Source organism: Bison bison, unplaced genomic scaffold, assembly GCF_000754665.1.
Source record: "Bison bison bison isolate TAMUID 2011002044 unplaced genomic scaffold, Bison_UMD1.0 scf7180017864356, whole genome shotgun sequence".
NCBI lineage: Eukaryota > Metazoa > Chordata > Mammalia > Artiodactyla > Bovidae > Bison > Bison bison.
Window position 1 is genome coordinate 4,194,932 of NW_011494928.1, and position 22,883 is coordinate 4,217,814.

General features: G+C 38.4%; 1 protein-coding gene across 1 annotated transcript in view; it reads left to right on the plus strand.

Moving 5' to 3' along the window:
- Positions 1-22,883, plus strand: part of HEPHL1 (hephaestin-like 1) — a 93,436-nt gene that overhangs the window by 39,124 nt on the left and 31,429 nt on the right. Inside the window, exons 5-10 of the mRNA XM_010855183.1 lie at positions 2,717-2,971; positions 5,746-5,914; positions 8,810-8,949; positions 9,093-9,224; positions 11,119-11,330; positions 14,945-15,095. Coding sequence (XP_010853485.1) covers positions 2,717-2,971; positions 5,746-5,914; positions 8,810-8,949; positions 9,093-9,224; positions 11,119-11,330; positions 14,945-15,095 — 1,059 coding nt within the window. The remainder of the gene's footprint in view (positions 1-2,716; positions 2,972-5,745; positions 5,915-8,809; positions 8,950-9,092; positions 9,225-11,118; positions 11,331-14,944; positions 15,096-22,883) is intronic.

The window sequence follows — 22,883 nt, forward strand, 5'->3', positions numbered from 1 at the left end:
ATCCAACCAGTTCATCCTAAAGGAAATCAGTCCTGAATATTCATTGGAAGGACTGATGCTGAAGCTGAATGCGAAGGGCTGATGGAAAGAGCTGATGCGAAGAGCTGACTCATTTGAAAAGACCCTGATGTTGGGAAAGATTGAGGGCAGGAGGAGAAGGGGATGACAGAGGATGAGATGGTTGGATGGCATCACCGACTCGATGGACATGGGTTTGGGTGGACTCTGGGAGTTAGTGATGGACAGGGAGGCCTGGCATGCTGCGGTTCATGGGGTTGCAAAGAGTCGAACGTGACTGAGCGACTGAACCAAACTAAACTGATACTAATTCGATATTGGCATAAAAACAGACACAGAGATCAATGGAACAGAATAGAGAGCCATGAAATAAGCCTGTGCAAGTATATATAGGAGGAAAAGGACAGTCTCTTCAATAAATGGTGTTGGGAAAATTGAACAGCCACAGGCAAAAGAGTGAAACTGGACCACTATCTTACATATATGCAAAAATTAACTCAAGTTGGATTAAAGACTTGAAAGTAAGATCTGAAAGTATAGAACTCCTATAAGAAAACATAGGTGGTAAGCTGCTTGACATAGGTCTTGGTAGTGATTTTTTTGAATCTGACACCAAAGCAAAAGCAATAAAACCAAAAATAAACAAGTAGAACTATTTCAAACTAAAAACTTCTACACAGCAAAGGAAACCATCACTGAGGAAAAGCAACCAACTGAATGGGAGAAAATATTTGCAAATCATATATCTGATAAGGAAATAATATCCAAAATATATAAAGAACTCATACAATTCAGTAGCAAAAAGCCATACAACCCTATTTAAAAAATGAACAGAATATCTGAATAGATATTTTTCTAAATAAGAAATACAGATGGCCAATAGGTACGTGAAAAGATGCTCAACATCATTACTCATCAGGGAATGCAAATCAAAACTGCAATGAAATATCATCTCATACCTGTTGGAATGGCGATTATCAAGAAATAACTAATGTAAATTGGTGTAACCACTATGAAAATCAGTATAGAGTTGCCTGATAAGACTAAAAATAAAAACCTAACATATGATCCAGCAATTCTACTCATGGGTATTTATCTGAAGAAAATGAAAACACTGATTCAAAAGGACATACACTCCCCTCCATGTTCACTGCAGCATTTTTTTTTTTTTACAATGGCCAATATACGGAAACAGCCTGTGTCCACTCATGGATGAATGGATAAAGAAATTGTGGCCTATAATAAAGGAATATTAAGTGGAATATTCAGCCATAAAAAAAGAATGATCTCTCCATTCGCAACAGCATGATGGACTTTTAGGGCATTATGCTAAGTGAAATAAGTCAGACACAGAAGGCAAAGGCTGTATTATCTTTTTTATATGTGGAATCTAACAAACAAGCAAACTCCTCAAAACCAAGCTCATAGATTCAGAGATCAAACTGGTGGTTACAACAGGCAGGGGATGGGAATGGGAGAAATGGCAAAAAAAAAAAAAAGTAAACGTCTGTCATTCCTTTAAGCTGGCTTAAAATTCAACATTCAGAAAACTAAGATCAAGGCATCTGGTCCCATCACTTCAGGGCAAATAGATGGGGAAACAGTGGAAACAATGTCAGACTTTATTTTTTCGGGCTCCAAAATCACTGCAGATGGTGACTGTAGCCATGAAATTAAAAGACGCTTGCTCCTTGGAAGAAAAGTTTTGACCAACATAGACAGCGTATTAAAAAGAAGAGATTACTTTGCCAACAAAGGTCCATCTAGTCAAAGCTATGGTTTTTCCAGTAGTCATGTATGAATGTGAGAGTTAGACCATAAAGAAAGCTGACCACTGAAGAATTGATGCTTTTGAACTGTGGTGTTGGAGAAGACTCTTGAGAGTCCCTGGACTGCAAGGAGATCCAGTCCATCCTAAAGGAGACCAGTCCTGAATATATTCGTTGGAAGGACTGATGCTGAAGCTGAAACTCCAATACTCTGGCCACCTAATGTGAAGAGCTGATTCATTTGAAAAGACCCTGATGCTGGGAAAGATTGAGGGAAGGAGGAGAAGGGGATGACAGAGGATGAGATGGTTGATGGCATCACCTACTGGACGGACATGAGTTTGAGCAAGCTCCAGTAGTTGGTGATGGACAGGGAAGCCTGGCCTGGTGCAGTCCATGGGTTCGCAAAGAATTGGGCACAACTGAGTGACTGAACTGAACTGAACTGCCTCATTCCTCCCTTCTAATCATTTCTTTTTCTTCTTGCTGAATGCTTTTGTCACTTAAATAGCTACTATATGTCAGCTTTCCCAACGTGAGGTAAGACAGGGTTTCTAGTTATACAGAACAGATCCAGTGGGGATGGTAAATATGCAAATAGAGGTGGAAGTAGGAGGTGGCCAAGCTGTCCTGAATTATAAACAGCACTTTGGTTTACTCCTGATCTCATTGTGTTCACAGAGCAGCTCAGGCTGTGTTCCGATTGCTGATCACTTTTATTGAGTGCTTTTCTCTTAAAAAGACTAATGCTTTTCATTCCTTTGGGGACTGCATTTTATCAAAGAAGCCACGTTTTTTTCTGCACAAAAATATTACAACCCAGTGATCTGTGCTAGTTGTTCAGCTGTGCTAGAGTATGTATTACCATTGTTTCTGGTTCTGCTGGGCTCTGCAGGGGAGTGTCTTTCACCGGTGTTTCTGTTTTTCAGCGCTCAATGGATACCTCTTTGGAAACTTCCCTGAACCTGATATGTGCGTTGGTGAATCAGTGTCCTGGCACCTATTTGGGATGGGGAATGAGATAGACATCCATTCCATCTATTTTTATGGTAACACCTTCATCAGCAGAGGGCATCGGACTGATGTCGTCAACCTGTTCCCAGCCACCTTCCTGACAATAGAAATGATAGTTGAGAATCCTGGAAAGTGGATGATAACCTGCCAAGTCAGTGATCACCTCCAAGGTAAAAAGGATGAGGCCAGTGTGGAAATGGTTACAATGGCACAATTAAACCACACAGTCAACGGTGTTCATTCAGTGCATGCTATTGGATGGATTCTTGTCTGTGTTATATTTATTACAATTAATATTAAACATAGGAAAATGTATAATGCCTATTTGGCATCTTATTGACAGATATTTATTAATTAATTAACTCCTTATGAACCAGGTAAGAGGTGATTGAAAAAATTGATAAGACCTTCCTGGAACCTGGAATCTAGTAGTTAAACATAGTTATACATTTACAAAATGAATAAAATTTGAGGCAGAATGATAAATGTTCTTGAGCTTTGTCACTTTACTGGAACAGTCAGAAAGGCTACCTAATGAGGGGGTCCCTAATCTGAGCCTAGAAATATGGGTAAGAATTTGATAGATGAGGAAGAAGAAAAAGGCTTTCCAAGTAGGGGAAGCAACAAAAACTGGGAAAAACACATGGGCAATTATAAATAGAATAAAATTTACAATCAGAAGTTAGAATTTACAGATAATCTGGTCCAACCAGAAAGGGATTTCTAGATAATCTGGGCCACCTCCCTATCCAATTCTTGAATTCCCTTTTGGACATCTCTTTAAAATGTTTTTAAAAATTTTATATTGGAGTATAATTGATTTATGTATGATGTGTTAGTTTCAGGTGTACAGAAAAATGAGTTATACGTATTCAAATATCCATTCTTTTTCAGATTCTTTTCCCATGTAAGTTTCCCATATTACAGAGTACTGAGTATAGTTACCTGTGCTCTACAGTAGGTCCTTGTTGATGATCTATTTTATATAGAGTGGTGTGTATAACCCCAGCCTAGTAATTGTAGCAGCCTGTTTCATCTCTGGGCTGCTCCATTAGAGTTCTTTATATTGAGACAGAATCCAATGACAGGTGCAAAATCCTTTGAAAGGTGAAATATAAGCATTTGTTGACTTAAATACCTGTTGAATGATTCGGTCCAGGTTCCTTGGGACCACATGGAATAAGTCTACTTAGCTGGCCTTAGGTTCAAGGCAGAGGAGTGATGAAGCAGAAGTTTTAGAGAGGCAGTTTGGGCCTCAGGGGAGCAGTTTTGAATGGCAAGGCTAAGGAACATCTGGAAGGTGATGCGTGCGTACATGCTGAGTCCCTTCAGTTGTGTCGACTCTTGGCGACGCTATGGACTACAGTCCATCAGGTTCCTCTGTCTGTGGGATTCTCCAGGCAAGAATACTGGAGTGGGTTGCCATGCCCTCCTCCAGGGGGATCTTCCCAACCCAGGGACTGAACTCACTATATTACTTCTCCTGCATTGGCAGGCAGGTTCTTGACCATTAACACTACCTGGGAAGCCCCTGGAAGGTAATAGTGAGCCCTTTTAGATCATTAGACACAAGTGATTTAGGAAGATTTAGGGAGCTAAATATGTCTTTATGCAGAGAAGACTCAATGGAGAGATTCTGGCTACTGGATGCCAGTTAAGAAACACTGGCAACATTAAAGTTATGATATATTAAAGGTTTGGCCTAAGAAGAGAAAAAGAAAATGTTATCAGTTGGATAAACATGGAGTAAATAATGTATGATTCAGTTTGGATCCTAACTACACACAGTCACTACAAGGACAGCTGTGCAGCACTTCAGGGCTGCTTTCATAACACATTTTTTATTCCCCTCAACCTTAAAGCAAACCTCACATTTGTCCACTGGGTTATTCCAGGTAAATTCAATTCAGCAAATGTTGAGTTGCTCAGTTAATATGTATCAGACACTCTCCTGAAAAGACAAAGATGAACATGACAGTTACTATTCTCCACCCCCACTCCAGACTTCATTGAGGTATAATTGACAAATAGGAATTGTATATAAATTTCTTGATGTTTTGATATAAGGTATAAACTTTTTAAACTACACACAAGCTAATTAATATATCAATTACCTCACATAGTTAAACTTTGTGAAGCTGGTGATGTTGAGAACACTTGAGATCTCAAAGAATACAAAGTTTCAGTTATGCAAGACAAATGGTCCTCGAGATCTAATGGTGACTACTATCAAAAATACTGTGTTGTATACTTGAAATTCCCTAAAAGGGTAGATTGTAAGTGTTCTCCACAGAAGATCCTTAAATTTGAGAAGAAATTAGTTTTAAAATCAAGGCATTAGCAGCCATTTGAAATTAGATTCTTATATTTGGCCAGTAGTTGTAGACATAAGTTGGAATACATTACTGAAATACATTTACTGAATTGTCCATACTCTTGGAAAAAATGTTTAAAATTGGAAGATATGTATAATTCAATTTTAAAATTAGCAATCACCTCTAGAGATAATGGTGTCACATTTTAGTGAATATCTTCCCTATTTTCTAGACCTTCATATACAAATGTATATTCTTTCCAAACTTTACCATTTGATAACTGACAACAGTATCACTTGATTACTATTAGGTTTAACTTTTTTTTTTGTTTGTTCTTGGGCCAATAGTATTTCTTTTGTGAATAACCTATAAATGTTTTGCTCATTTTCTATTGAAATATTTACTTTTTTCTTTCTTATTTATCAAAGATATTTACATATTAATCTTTTGTCATATATTAAAACACTCCTCTTCCCACTGTTTATTTTTACTTTTAATTTTGTTTATGGTCCTACTTTCTGTACAAAAGTTTTAAATGTTCATGAATTCAAATAAATCAGTCTATTCTTCCTCTCTGATTGCTTTTGGAGCACTTATACATTGGCTCTTGGTTTTCCTCTGTTTTATAGCTGGCATGCTGGGGCAATACAATGTTGGTAACTGCAAAAGTGGTATTTCTCACCCCAAGATGAAGGGTCAACAGAGGCGCTACTTCATAGCAGCTGAAAAAATTCTTTGGGATTATGGTCCTCAAGGTTATGACAAATTCAGTGGTCTTCCCCTAAATGCCTCTGGCAGGTAAGCTCTCTTTGCTGATGTTTCTAAGCCTCTGGTAAGAGAGACATCTGTTAGACTTTTTGCTGCAATCTCATTTGTGTTCCAGGCACTGTTCTTATGAGTACATACTGCATAGATGGCATAATGGCATCATTTAAGAAGCTCTGAGTCCCATAATGTATATCCTGCTTAGAATTGTATATACAATTGTATATACTGCAGATAAATGCAGAGTATCTCAGAGCTATGGTTTTTCCAGTAGTCATGTATGGATGTGAGAGTTGGACTATAAAGAAAGCTGAGCTCTGAAGAATTGATGCTTTTGAACTGTGGTGTTGGAGAAGACTCTTGAGAGTCCCTTGGACTGCAAGGAGTTCTAAACAGTCAATCCTAGAAGAAATCAGTCCTGAATATTCATTGGAAGGACTGATGCTGAAGCTGAAACTCCAGTACTTTGGCCACCTGATATGAAGAGCTGACTCATTTGAAAAGACCCTGATGTTGGGAAAGGTTGAGGGCAGGAGGAGAAGGAGACAACAGAGGATGAGATGGTTGGATGGCATCACCGACTCAATGGACTTGAGTTTGGGTAAACTCTGGGGGTTGGTGATGGACAGGGAGGCCTGGCGTGCTGCCGTCCATGGGGTCACAAAGAGTTGGATACGACTGAGTGACTGAACTGAACTGAACTATTTATTGCTTTATGATTTGCTGGCCAAATCAAAGCACTAGATTCATCTATTCATCCATCAAACACTTCAGGAGCATCTACTATGTGCAAGCTGCAGCATTAAGTGCCGTGAGAAGTACTAAGCTGACAGAGAACAGACTAAGGTCTTACACATATTAAGCAGACGACTTTGAAAAGGGAATAAGTCAGGACTCTCAGTGGAGATGAAATAGCCAAGGAAGGTTACCCTTTTTGGTTCAAGGACAGCCTGATATAAGTGAAGCCCCTTCTGCTCAGACTTCATATTCTTCCCTGTCCAGTACAATGCCACTTTCCCCCTTCAAAAACTAACTCTGCTGTAACTTCTTAAGTAAAGTCTCCCTGACATCTGAGTAATTTTCTCTGGGCTTCCATAGCATGTAATATTTTTCAAATCGAATCTAACAATTTATTAAGTGGATGAAGACCCCTGTAGCTTTAATTGTAGGATCATATACAAATATGTCTAGGGAAGCATTACAAAATATACAGTATGATATCAACAAGTGTTGCTCTTACCCTGTAATCCTTTTCATGTTTGAGGGAATGTTTAAAAAATTGTCTTTGTGATGAATAAGATTCCTTTTGTTTCTTTCATTATAAATTTCATTCATTCTTCCACCAAAGTGACAACCTTTAACCTTGACTGAAGAATTTGTGTGGACCACCTGTGAAAAACTCTTTGATATCAACATTCCCTATTGACTAGTATTTTCCCATAAACAGAATAGTGAAAATTAACATTGAGAATTATGTCTTAGAAGCCTTCCAAAATTAGAAAGCACCATATAAAATATGAAATATTAAGCTATATTCAATGGATATTTAATGTAATATGTGAAAACACAATGTACTAAGTGACATGAGAGATGCAGGAAGGTCTAAGATAATGTTCCCGATCTCAGGTACAGAAAGAAGCTGAATATACAGGAGAAGAGAAGGGACTTTGCAAGTTACAGATAAGATTAAGATAAGCTGTCCAGACAGTAAGTTGTCTGGGCATTTAGAGAGAGCTAAGATAGCCAGAAATACGTCACAAAGGAAGTGAAACTTAAGTAGGTCTTTTGAATGATAGAATTTATGTAAGTGAATTGCAAAGACAGGGAAATTTTAGATGCAGGGGTTAATGCAAAGCATCTGCCATAAATAAAGCAGAGTGATTAGATCAGAGTGAATGACATGTGAGGGATTTGCATGGGGCATGAGCACTTACACAGAGCAGTGGAGAGAGGCCTGGAGCAAACCAGATATCCTTTGCAGAGGTCCTCCAGTCTGTTTGAACTTTACTTGATTGGCAACTGGAAGCAACTGAAGATTTTGGAGCAGAAAAAATGACAATGAAAATGACTATTTTAAAGGTTTTGGAATATAAGTGCGTATGCTTAGAAAAAAACTCAAGGGAGCCAATGTAAGATAGAGGATGCTGCATGGATAGATAGGAGGTTCATACTATGGTCTAAACACAAGGCGAGGAGCACACACATGTAGAGTGGGTTGTGGGAAGAAAGGAAAGGAAAAGACGAAATAAAGGTGAAGAAAAGGAAGGGTGCAAAATAAAAGGTTACAAAGTCAGAATGAACAAGAAAAGAGGAAGAGGCAGAAAAAGAAGACACAGCTGGCATGTCTGCAAGAGTGGTGGTACCACTGACAGAAGCAGAGGAGGGATAGTACTAGTTGGAAGTTACATTATTGTATTTCACAAGTTTGAAATTTGGTATTTTGTATATATAGTTTATATGGTAACTCCGCTGATTAAACTACTTGATTAACTAGATACTCCATTCCTTAATCATGCCAGATATCAGAGCTTACTATTTGCAGAGACTATTCATATTGACATCAGCAAGAGATAGAGGGATGCTCATTCTGCAAAGAAAACAGTTAGCTCTTTGTTACTTTGTAGGACACCATCTGGGACTCCAGTATTGGTAAGTAAGGAGTTTACCTATGCCTCCTTCGGTTGCTGGACCTCTGGGGAAGAAAGTACAATGGCTAAGAGAGAAATGAGCTTGAGCACCAAACAGCTTCTGAAGAATTTTAAGGCTGGTCGACTATTTCTGGGAACTTGGCTGAAGACTGTGCTATCTTTTCTGGGGAGATGGGTGGATGAATGGCCTAGAGACAATACAATAAAGCTTCATAATTAAGGCACTTAATTATGGATGTGCAGAGGTATATTCCCAGTCAACTCCCTTCTTTTCCCACAGTGACTCTGAGCTCTACTTCACACAAGGCAACAACAGAATAGGAGGGAAATACTGGAAGGCTCGGTACACAGAGTACGTTGATGCAACTTTTACTCGAAGAAAGCGATTGTCTGAGGCAGAAGCCCACCTTGGAATTCTGGGTACAGTGAAATCATCTGTCACGTTTGGAACGAGGGAGATGTTTCAGTGGGGCATGTAATCTAACAGGGAATGACTCTTCTGCTCCCATTCACTTCTCTGTCTCTTTTCATCTCTTCTCCCTTCTTCTCTCAACATTTCTCAGGTCCCGTCATCAAGGCAGAGGTAGGTGACACTCTATTAGTGACATTTGCCAACAAAGCTGACAAGGTCTACAGTATTTTGCCCCATGGTGTGATCTATGACAAAGCTTCTGATGCAGCCCCAAACGTAGATGGTAAGTCCTAGTCTGTGACTGGGGAGGATACTGGGCCCTTTACTTGCCAGTCTTGTGAGCTTGAGCAGCTATTTCAACTTTCTGAACCTTACACTTCTCCTCTATCAAGTGCAGGGAATTATGCTCACCTCACAGGGCTTTGGGAAGGGATACATGGGCTTCCTTGGTGGCTCAGACAGTAAAGAATCTGCCTGCAATGCCGGAGACCTGGGTTCAATCCCTGGGTCAGGAAGATCCCCTGGGGAAGAGAATGGCTATCCACTCCAGTATTCTTTTGTGGAGAATTCCATAGATAGAGGAGCCCGGGGGCTACATACAGTCAATGGGGTCACAAAGAGTCGGACACAACTGAGAGACTATCACTTCACTTCAGACAGAATTCAGGACAGGATCTGGCGCACAGTAGATATTTAGGAAACGTTAATGCCATTCCTTTACTCTCAGTAACATAATAAATCTCAAAGTGGGCAACTTTCACAGCCTCACCCACTTCTCTAAGACGGAGAGTTTCCTGCTGTAGTTGCGTGGGATTCTCTGGGTAAGGCTAAGGGGCAAATCTGATTTCCAACGTTTATTGAAATGAAACTCTTACACATGGGCTTTGCTTTGTCTCTCTGGGCAAATATTTATTTAAAACTTTTGTGGGCTTACCATCATATATGTATCCCCCAATCACAGAGTATGTAACACAGGCTGTCTACATGTAAGAAAAGCAGCTTCTACCCATTGGCTACAGGAACTATCCTTCCATTCATGATACTGTTCTTGGGAAATCCTGGCTGTGTGGGAAGCCTTTCTCATCGTTATAGCAGATACCATGACTCCTGAGATACTTCTTTATTCCCAAGTATGAGGCTGGTCCCAGTCCAGAGCAGGCTTTGTGGTGCTGGGGAGGGAACAGAGAAGGAAAGGGTGGAGGCAGTATTCCCCATTCCCTAGTCTCCCCCACCCCGCACCCCCTGCCCACTGCAGCAATGTCTCCTGTGCCCACATTCTCTTCCTTGGTCAAAATGCTCACGATGACTTTTGCAGAAAGAACCTTAAAGACAGCTGAAATGTCTACATTTCTATTGTTTATCTCAGAAAACTTTCGGTGTACCTGTTTGCAAACCCTGGACAAACAAAATGCAGGAAGTCTCTGGCCTCAGTCTAGTTGAAGAGATTCAATGTGTTCATTTGACAATACAGTGTGAGGGTCAAGTAAAAAGTCTTTGGAATCAGCCCTAGGTTTAATCCCAGATCTGCCTTTTATTATTTTTTTTTCTAATTTTATTTTATTTTTAAACTTTACATAATTGTATTAGTTTTGCCAAATATCAAAATGAATCCGCCACAGGTACACATGTATACCAGATCTGCCTTTTACCAGCTTTGTTACCTTGTGCCTTTGCTTACCTCCTCTAACTTGTAGTTATTTGGATTATTTCCTAGTTTAACCTTCTAGATTTAAAATTCTTTAAATGTAAGTCTCTTGTTTAACTTCTTGGGGTATCCTCTAAAGGCCCAAATATAATAAATTCCACATCATAGAAGGTATTAAATGATATTTTATGGATTTACATTTATATATAAATGGGCAATTATCAGTCTTTAAGATAATTTAAAGACAATTATCATTCTTTTAATATTTGCTAAACTTGAGATTTGAGTAAGAAGTAGAATCTATGAAGATATTAAGTATAAACTGTGAAGAAGATAGTCCTTTGATATAAGCATCTATCTCATAAAACAGCAGATGGTGGCACTGACCTCTCTGATAGGATACAGTGGAAACACCTGTCCTTCCACAAAGCACATCATCAGACAGAGACGCACCCTGAGCTGGAAGACCCAGTCTGACAAGTTTCTCATTCCTGGCTGTTGCTTTGAGTCGCTGTTTTACTTGTCTCCACAGGATTTCTGAAGCCAGGGGCACATGTTAAGCCAGGTGAGATCTTCACATACAGATGGACGGTGCCTGAAAGTGTCAGCCCAACAGCTGATGACCCACCCTGTCTGACTTATCTTTACTTCTCAGCCGTTGAACCAATCAAGGACACGAGCTCTGGCCTTGTAGGGCCTTTGCTAGTCTGTAAAAGGGGCGTTCTCAATGCTGATGCGACACAGGTAGGCCTCAGAGGTCACCGGGCTCACAGGGTTGTATGTGAGAGAGATCAGGAATGTGGCTAGAGAGTAAATAGTAATTCTCCATTACAAAAAGGTGAATTTTTTCCTCAGTGCTCTCGAAATCGAGTTCTACATGAGGATTTTATTTTATTTTTCATAAATTTAAGATGCAAATTTTAATTTAAGGTAATTTTAGTGTAAATTTAAGATCTGAAATGTACTGATGCCTATGCAGAAAGCCAGGAACTTTGCTTGTTTGGCTGGAATTTGGTGACTCTCTTTCCCTGGGCATTGCTTTGATTCTAGAATCTCCAGAGACCTATATAGAATATAAATTGGGATATTTTGGGGGGCAGGGGGAAAATTTTCTCAAGGGCTTCCCAGGTGGTGCTAGTGGTAAAGAATCTGCCTGCTAATGCAGGTAGACTATAAGAGTTGCAGGTTAGATCCCTGAGTCAGGAAGATCCCCCGGAGGAGGGCATGGTAACCCACTCCACTATTCTTGCCTGCAAAATCCCATAGACAGAGAAGCCTGGCAGGCTGGAGTCCATATGGCTGCACAGAGTCGGACAAGACTGATGCAACTTAGTGTGCATGCAATTTTCTCAAATTTGTCTACACATTAGACTTACCTGCCCACCCCCTACCTTCAAAAAAAAAAAAACAAAAAAAAAACCTGGGGCCCTTTTAAACATCCTTTATTCAGGTGTTTCAGACCAATTACGTCAGAATCTCTGCTGCTGCTGCTAAGTCGCGTCAGTCGTCCACCAGGCTTCCCCGTCCCTGGGATTCTCCAGGCAAGAACACTAGAGTGGGTTGCCATTTCCTTCACCGATGCATGAAAGTGAAAAGTGAAAGTGAAGTCTCTCAGTTGTGTCCGACTCTTAGCGACCCCATGGACTGCAGCCCACCAGGCCCCTCCGTCCATGGGATTTTCCAGGCAAGAGTACTGGAGTGGGGTGCCATTGCCTTCTCCGGTCAGAATCTCTAGGTGATTCCAATGTGCAACCAAGTTTGAGAATCACTGTAGCTCATCACTATAATCCAGGAGTTAATCACTATGACCAAAGAAACAAGAAAACAAGTAGATATTTTCTTGCAAGTCCCAACTTAGAGGCTTTTATTAAGCAACACTGATTAGTGTGGCAAAGCATAGCATTTCAAGCTATATCTACATAATATTAAACACACTTATGGAAAGAGGGAAAGTCAGCTACTTAATCATTTTGAATTACTTTACTAATCAGAAATAGCAGGCTATTTGTTTAAATGGTATATTTTATATTCGGCATTAATCCTAGTTCTGTAGAAGAGAAGAACCATTAGGATGTATATATAGATAGAAAATTATGATAAGGAGTAGGCTCACATGACTATGGAGGATGACAAGTTTCAAGATATGCAGGGTACGTCACAGAAAGAGACTCGGGAGACCCAAAAGTCCAACAGTCTTGAAAGGAAGAGCCTGTGTTTGAGTTTGAGTTCAAAGGCAAGCAAAAGCTGATGTTCCAGTTCAAAGGCAAGAAGAATCCCCTTTTACTTGTGAGAGGGTCAGATTTTTTGTTGTTCTGTTAAGGCCTTCAAATGATTGGATGAGGCTCACCCACATTAGGGGGGGTGATCTTCTTCACTTAGTCACTGAATCAAATCCAAGCACACCCTCATGGAAATAGCTAGAAAAAAGTTTGACCAAATATCTGGGCACCCAAACAAGTTGACTCAAAATTAATTACAACACAGGGTCCTATACCTACCTTCTAAACTCCTCCTGGGCTAATTTTCCCTTTCATAGACCCAGTTACCTTACAAATGACTCTCAGATGATGAGGCTCTCCAACCGAATTCCTCTCAGTGGTTCCTTCTCATCCTGTGTACAAACACAACCACAGTTAATAACAGTTAACACAAGGTACTTAGTATTTGCTAGAGGGTGCACCAAGTGCTTTGCCTATAGTATCAAATTTAACCCTCCAAAAATATGAAGTAGGGACAACTCATATCCTCATTTTGCAAATGAGGGAATTAGGACTTAGAGAAGACAAGTCATTTGTCTCAGTTGTCATAACATGTAAGCAGAATGGCACTAGAACCTGATATCTTTCCAAATATATTTGATCCCTTATTCCCCCTCCAGTTTTAATATTTTATTTTCAAAAATCTTAAGCCTACATTGTTTCTTTCCATAGCCCATGATCTAAAACACCATGTGATAAAAGCAGTAAGTTATATAAGGTATAGTAAGAACGTAAAGCAAAGAATAACCTTACCTTCAATGAGAAGTTAAGAAAGCATCACAGAGCTGGGACAGCTAAGGTCCCCTTAAAGTTGGATTAGGGTGGCAGACCATCAAAGTTGAGGGAGAATGCGTATAAAGGACAGAGGCCTGCTGAACACAGCAAGTTCAGATTGCTACAAGGATCTTGGGCTTGCTTTGGTTCAGGTGTCAGGAGGGAAGAGCCAAGAGATGAGGCTGAAAAGGTAGGCAGGGACCTATCACTGTGAATTACATTGTATTGTCCAGATTGAGAAGGAGAGAGATGTGATCAGATGGCACTGGTGAGGGTCCCTCTGGAGTAGAGGACAGGATGAAGGGTAGATTGGGAGGGAGTCCGTTAGAGGTGGGAAGATGGTTGAGAGACAGAAAACACAATTACCTCTCTGGTTTAGCTTTAAAGAAAAGCAGATTTTGACAATTCAGTATGCTGTGTGGTCAGTAATATTCAAATAGATGGTTTAGGAATATCCACATGGGAATTATTCCATTATCAACTCAAATTAATGTAATTTAGCAAAGCCATGAATTACATGTATTCATTATCTCACTCAAAAACATGTATTAAGTGTCTAGTTTTCCAGGCATTTTTGTTGGAGCTGGGAATACAGAGAGACACCCAAAACTTTCCTACTCTATCAAAGCCTACATTACAGTGGGACAACAGTCAAAATTTTAAGTGCATACAGGAAATATTTTAGGTGGAGATAAGCGCTATGAAGAAGAGTAGAGTGCAGAAAAGTGAGTGAGTTTGCAGGCAGGAAGGAAGATGAGGGACTTTTAGCTAGGGTGGGGCGAGGATGCTCCAGGGAGGTGATATTGGTGCAGGGAATGGAACAGAATAAGGGAGGGAGCCAGGCAAGACCTAGGAGAACCTTCTAGACAATGGGAACAGCATGTGAAAAGGTCTTGAGGCAGGAATGAATTAGGTGTGTTCAAAAAAGAACAAAAGACCAGGGTGGCTGGAGTGAGCTAGGGGGTAAATACAAGGAGATGAGGTCAGAGAGGCCGAGGCCAGGACATGGAGTATAGAGTGACAAAAATAACATGGTGATGCCCAGCCTGAGAACAGGAGTACTGCAGATTAGGAAAGCTTCTGAACAGGGACTTACTTCCTCTGAGGAGGTCACATGGGGAAGGAAAGGATGTAATGAGGAAGATGAATATATAGGGTGTAGAATGAATTTATCAGAATCTTGATTTACAAAATGACCCAGTAAATCTATGGCTGATGTTGATCCTAATTTACTTTCTGTTACTTTGTGTTAACTTTCAAAGTGAAGTAGAGCTAAGAAGTCTCCCAAGCTGTACTTTAATACATTCATTTCTTTCTTCTCTGTAGAAAGGAATAGACAAGGAATTTTACCTACTAGTTACAGTCTTTGATGAGAATCTGAGCAGGTATCTTGATGAAAATATTCAGAAGTTTACCTGGCATCCCTTCAGCGTTGACAAGGAGGACAAAGAGTTTGTAAAGTCCAACCGAATGCACGGTATGAAAAATCTTTTCCTCTTGTAAAGTCAAGTCATAATCACATTTGAAGTGAAAATATTTGGAATGCTTTAGTTATCTTAAGCTTGGTTTCTTGGGTATTGTCCTTGGTCATGACTAAAATATTTTGTGGCTTCAGCCTCACAAGGTATGGTGAAACTTCTCCATCTCAAGAGATATGAAGCTTAATACTTCTAAAGTACTTCATCAGCTGTAGATAAAATAATACAGAATTTGAACTAGCAAAGGTCACAGTACATAATAAATGTAGAAAATTACTGTTTCATATATATATATATCTATCTGTGTGTGTATATACAGACATATATACATATATATATATATTTTTTTTTTCATCTAAGAGCAACAGAATACACATTCTTTTCAAGTGCAAACAGAACATTCTCCAGGATAGATTATATGCTAAGCCACTAAACAAGCCTCTGTAAATTTAAGAAAATTGAAAACACATCAAGCACCTTTTTTGAAAACAATACTATATAAGACTGGAAATTAACTTTGAGGAAAAAAACTACAAAAAAACACAACAGGTGAAGGCTGAACAATATACTACTACACAACCAATACATCACTGAAGAAATCAAAGAGGAAACAAAAAAATACCTAGAGATAAATGAAAATGAAAACATGACAACCCAAAACTTATGAGATAGCAAAAACAGTTCTACAACAGAATTTAAAAGCTTACTTCAGGAAAAAAGAAAAATTTCAAATAAAAACCTAACTTTACACCTAAAAGAGCTAGAGAAAGAGCAAATAAAACCTAATGTTAGTGAAAGATAAGAAGTCATAAGGATAAGAGCAGAAATAAGTGAATAGAGACAAAAATAGAAAGGATCAATGAAATTAAAAGCTGGTTCTTTGAAAAGTTAAATAAAACTGATAAACCAGACTCATCAAGAAAAAAATGGAAGGACCCAGATCAATAAAATCAGAAATGAAAAAGGAGAGGTTACAACGGACACCACAGAAATATAAAGGATCATAAAAGACTAGTAAAAGCATCTATTTGCCAATAAAATGGACAACCTGGAAGAAATGGACAAATCTTTAGAAAAGTACAACTTTCCAAAACTCGACCAGGAAGAAATAGAAAATATGAACAGACCAATTACCAGTACTGAAATTGAGTCAGTAATTTAAAAACTCCAAGCAAACAAAAATCCAGTCTTCACCATATGGTAGAATTGGAATTCTACCAAATATTTAGAGAAGAGTTAACACCTACATTTTAAAACTATTCCAAATAATTGCAGAGGAAAGAATGCTTCCAAACTCATTCTATGAGTCCACCATCACCCTGATACCAAAACCAGACAAAAGTATCACACAAAAAAAGGAAAATTATAGGCCAATATCACCAGTGATCATAGATTCACAAATCCTCAACAAAATATTAGCCAACTGAATCTAATAACACGTTTAAAGGATAATGCATTATGATCAAGTAGAATTCATCTCAGGGATGCAAGGACTTTTTAATACCCACAAAACAATCAATGTGATATACACATTAACAAACTGAAGAGTAAAAACAGTATGGTCCTTTCAATAGATGCAGAAAAAGCTTTTGACAAAATTCACCACCCATTTTTGATAAAAAATTCTCCAGAAAGTGGGCATAGAGGGAACATACCTTAATATAATAAAAGTCATGTGACAAATCCACAGCCAACATTATACTCAATGGTGAAAAGCTGAAAGCATGTCCTCTAAGATTAGGAACAAGACAAGGATACCCACTCTTGCCAATTTTATTCAACATAATAATAGAAGTCTAAGTCACAGTAATCCAAAGAAAAGGAAATAAGTCATCCAAATTGGAAAGAAGAAGTAAAGCTATTACTGTTTTCAGGTGGCATACAATACATAGAAAATCCTAACGAAGTTACCAGAAAACTACTAGGGCTCATCAATGAATTTAGTAAGGTTGCAGAATACAAAATTAATATACAGAAATCTGTTGCATTTATTCACACTAACAATGCATTATAAGAAAAAGAAATTAAGAAAAAATCTCACTTACCATCTCATCAAAAAGAATAAAATACCTAGGAATAAATTTATCTTGAGAGGCAAAGGACTTGTACTCAGAAAACTATATGACATTGATGAAAGAAACTGAATATGGAAAAGACAAAAACAGATGGCAAAGATATACTGAGATCTTGGATAGTAAGAATCAATATTTTTTGCTTGTTTGTTTTTAAGTTTTATTTATTTATCTTTTTACTTTACAATATTGTATTGGTTTTGCCATACATTGACTTGAGTCCACCACGGGTGTACATGTGTTTCCCATCCTCCCACCTCCCTCCCCATCCCATCCCTCTGGGTCCTCCCAGTGCACCAGTCCTGAGCACCCTGTATCATGCATCGAGCCTGGATTGGCGATTCATTTCACATGTGATAATTTACATGTTTCAGTGCCATTCTCCCATATCATCCTGCCCTCGCCCTCTCCCACAGAGTCCAAAAGACTCTTCTTTACATCTGTGTCTCTTTTGCTGTCTCACATACAGGTTTATTGTTACCATCTTTCTAAATTCCATATATATGCGTTAGTATACTGTATTGGTGTTTTTCTTTCTGGCTTACTTCACTCTGTATAACAGGCTCCAGTTTCATCCACCTCATTAGAACTGATTCAAATGTATTCTTTTTAATGGCTGAGTAATACTCCATTGTGTATATGTACCACAGCTTTCTTATCCATTTGTCTGCTGAGGTTGCTTCCATGTCCTGGCTATTATAAACAGTGCTGTGATGAACATTGGGGAACACGTGTCTCTTTCAATTCTGGTTTCCTTGGTGTGTATGCTGAGCAGTGGGATTGCTGGGTCATATGGCAGTTCTATGTCCAGTTTTTAAGGAATCTCCACACTGTTCTCCATAGTGGCTGTACTAGTTTGCATTCCCACCAACAGTGTAAGAGAGTTCCCTTTTCTCCACACCCTCTCCAGCATTTATTGCTTGTAGACTTCTGGATAGCAGCCATTCTGACTGGCGTGAAATGGTACCTCATAGGGGTTTTGATTTGCATTTCTCGATAATGAGTGATGTTGAGCATCTTTTCATGTGTTTGTTAGCCATCTGTATGTCTTCTTTGGAGAAATGTCTATTTAGTTCTTTGGCCCACTTTTTGATTGAGTCGTTTATTTTTCTGGAATTGAGCTGTAGGAGTTGCTTGTATATTTTTGAGATTAATTCTTTGTCAGTTGCTTCATTTGCTATTATTTTCTCCCATTCTGAAGGCTGTCTTTTCACCTTGCTTATAGTTTCCTTTGTTGTGCAGAAGCTTTTAATTTTAATTAGGTCCCATTTGTTTATTTTTGCTTTTATTTCCAATATTCGTGGGAAGTGGGTCATAGAGGATCCTGCTGTGGTTTATGTCAGAGAGTGTTTTGCCTATGTTTTCCTCTAAGAATTTTATAGTTTCTGGTCTTACATTTAGATCTTTAATCCATTTTGAGTTTATTTTTGTGTATGGTGTTAGAAAGTGTTCTAGTTTCATTCTTTTACAAGTGGTTGACCAGTTTTATCAGCATCACCTGTTAAAGAGATTGTCTTTTCTCCATTGTATATTCTTGCCTCCTTTGTCAAAGATAAGGTGTCTATAGGTGCATGGATTTATCTCTGGGCTTTCTGTTTTGTTCCATTGATCTATATTTCTGTCTTTGTGCCAGTATCATACTGTCTTGATGACTGTGGCTTTGTAGTAGAGCCTGAAGTCAGGCAGGTTGATTCCTCCAGTTCCATTCTTCTTTCTCAAGATTGCTTTGGCTATTTGAGGTTTTTTGTATTTCCATACAAATTGTGAAATTATTTGTTCTAGTTCTCTGAAAAATACTATTGGTGGCTTGATAGGGATTGCATTGAAGCTACAGATTGCTTTGGGTAGTATACTCATTTTCACTATATTGAAGGAATCAATATTTTTAAATGACCATTCTGCTCAAGGCAACCTACGGATTCAATGCAATCTCTATCAAAATATCAAGGGCATTTTTCACAGAACTAAAACAAATAATTTTAAAATTTGTATAGAAACACAAAAGACCCCAAAAAGCCAAATGAATCTTGAGAAAGAACAGAGCTGAAGGACTCAATGCTGCCTGACTTCAGACAATCAAGGGGCTTCCTGGGTGGTGCTAGTGGTAAAGAATCTGCCTGCCAATGCAGCAGACATAAGGGACACAGCATTTGATCCCTGGGTTGGGAAGATCCCTGGAGGAGGGTAAAGCAACTCACTCCAGTATTCTTGCCTGGAGAATCCCATGGATAGAGGAGCCTGGAGGGCTACAGTTCATAGGGTTGCAAAGAGTTGGACACGACTGAAGTGGCTTAGCATAGTAATCAAAATAGTTTGGCACAAGCACAAAACCAGACACAGATCAATGGAATAGAATAGAGAGGCTAAAAATAAACCCATGTGCTTCTGTCAATCACTCTATGACAAAGGAGGCAAGAATACAGAATGGAGAAGACAGTCTCTACAATAAGTGTTTCAGGGAAAACTGGACAACTATAGAATGAAATTAGAAGATTCTCTAACACCAATATACAAAAATAAAATGAATTAAAGATCTAAATGTAAGACTGGATACTATGAAACTCCCAGAGAAAAACAGAGGCAGAATACTCTTTGACATAAATCCTAGCAATAGTTTTTTGGATCTGTCTCCTAAAGTAAAGAAAAAAAAAGTAAAAATAAGCAAATGAGATCTAATTAAATTGAAAAGCTTGTGCACAGCAAAGGAAACCATCAACAAAATGAAAAGACAACCTACTGAATGGGAGAAAATGTTTGCAAATGATATGCCTGACAAGAGATTAATAGTCAACAAATAGAAAAACTTGTACAACCCAAAATCAAAGAAACAAACAATATGATTAAAAATGGGGCAGAAGAATTGAATAGACATTTTTCCAAAGAGGAAATGCAGATGGCCAACCAACAGACACCTGAAAAGATGCTCAACAGCATTGCTACATCAGAGAAATGCAAATCGAAACCACAATGAGGTATCAGCTCACGTCAGAATAGCTATCATCAAAAAGAACACAAACAGCAAATGTTAGACAGGATGTGGAGAAAAGGGAACCATTATACACAATTGATGGAAATGTAAATTGGTGCAGCCATTGTGGAAAACAGTATGGAAGTGTCTCAAAAAAATAAAAATAGAACTACCATATGACCCAACAATTTCAGTTCTGGAAACAAAAAACCCCAAAACCCCTAATTCAAAATGATGCATGCAGCCCAATGTTCATGTGTGTATATATATATATATATATACATATACACACACACACATATATAAGGAATAAAGCTAAGACATAAAAAAGGAATGAAATTCTGCCATTTGCAACAACATGGATGGAACTAGAGAATATTATGCTTAGTGAAATAAGTCAGACAGAGAAAGACAAATATTGTATGCTTTCACTTATATGTGGAATCTAAAAAATAGAACAAATGAATATATACAACAACAATGAAAAAACAGATTCACAGATATAGAGAACAAACTAATGGTTATCGGTGGGGAGAGGGAAGGGTGAAGGGGTAAGATAGGGCTATGGGATTAAGAAAAAAATACTACTATGAATAAAATAAATAAGCTACAAGGGTATATTATACAACATATGGAAATATTGCCATTATTTTATATTAACTTTAAATGGAGTATAATCTATAAACATATTGAATCACCATGTTGTATACTTAAAACTAATATAATATTATAAATCAAATATGTTTCAATAAAAATTTCTTTCAATACCTAAAGCAAACATGGCAAGATAACAGACCTTGTTTTAGGACCAACCATAGCATCTATTTATTGCCTTTAAAAATTATGAGAAAATAGTGAAATAGCCTTCCCCTTCTCTCCCAAAGAAGTGCAAAAAAGTCTCTCTTTCTCCCATGGAAGTCCAAAAATGTTCAAGGCTCCAAGTGACCCACAGCACTGGCTCAGACTTTTGTGGTCTCAGATGCTCGGTTCCAACTGAACCCCTTCTTGGACCAATGGAAAACAAGGAATAATGCCCTTTCAACATCATCTTATAAAAAAAAAATTTGTCATAACTGAAGACAAAATTTGTTCCCAACCTTTATAATAGCCAATAAAAAGGTAAACTAAGCTATAAATTAGGAAACATAGCAATCGCTTAATGGAAAAGCTAGGCTGCAAAAGGGATCTATATACAGAGAAGCCTGTATATAGAAAACAGAAAACAACCTAATGGATCATGTCAAATCCAGTCCCTTCCTGCTTTGGCAATTTGATATATTTGTATATTTTAAACCTGCAGAATATGTAATGTTTAAGGCAAAATTCAAGGAAATTATGTATTTAGTTTAAGCTTCACATTAATTATAAATTAAATTTTGTCTCCAGTCTTGCTTGCATGAGTAGGAGAAAGTTGGCTACAATACCAAAGAGAAAATGCCTTACATGGCATACAATGTTTGCATTGCTCGTGTTATACAGTCTATGTTCCAATCTGCTTGTTGAATATATAAATGAATGAATGAATGTTCCAGAAAAAGAGGTTCCGGAGTGGGTGAGGGCATGCCACACAGCTTTGTGGTATCTTAATTCCCTGACCTGGGCCTCCAGCAGTGAGAATGTGGAATCCTAACTACTGGATCATCAGGGAATTCCTAGGAAAGAGAAGTGTTAAACTGGAGTTCCTAGGCAACAGAGAATTCTCTACCAGCTAGCCAAGGACTAAACTGTTAGCACTACAATTTACAATGGGATGGGGAGGGAGGTGGGAGGGGGATTTGGGATGGGGAACACATGTACACCCATGGCTGATTCATGTCAATGTATGGCAAAACCCACTACAATATTGTAAAGTAATTAGCCTCCAATTAAAATAAATAAAATGAAAAAAATTTAAAATGATATCTCTTTAACATTCAATGGACAAGACAGTTTATTTGCAACATCATGATCAAAGATTTTCTTCAGAAAGTGTGATATTCTTCTTAGCAGCTCCAGGGCTTCTTGGAATTTCTGCTAATAATTCCAGATATTTGAGTAAAATTACCAAACACCACTCATTCACAGATAAAGAAACAAAAGGTAATTTTATTTGACAATGAGATTCTAACAGGAGACCATTTACGTGTGTGGTGGACAGGCTGTAGAAGGAGTGGAGTGGGGGGTGTCTCTCTCCAGGACATCAAGCCTGAGACGCAATTAGGCACAGTCACGCCTCAGTGTACTCAGTCATAGTGGTCATCCCCCAGAGGGGGCGCGTGTAGCTGCTGTCAGTGGATTGAGGTTGATGTCAAAGAGAAAAGCAATTTGCATTTCTGGAGGTACAAAGACTTTTCATATCTAAGTGATCATTATTCAAAGTCTTGTCAGTTATTTTACTGAAGTTGGAAAATCAAAATTATCATAAGGCAAAACTATTTATTCAAGGGCTAACCTCTTAAAACTTAGTGTCCCTTCCCTACTTCTCAAATCCCTCTTCATTGACCAGACATGCAAATATAATGTCAATCAACTGCAAATCTTTCAAGTGATGCAAGATCCATAAAATCAGTGAAGGGATGTCTGATAACTTCTAGAATGAAATGCAAAGCCATTGGCAAATGAGGATCTGACAGAATTAAATGAATAACTGAGGAAAAGACACTTAACAAGGGAGATGACAGGATAAGAACCTTAAAAGAAAATGACTTCCATATAAAGAGTTTTAAAAAAAAGACTTTGGGGAAATTCATGAAATCTGTAAATATTTT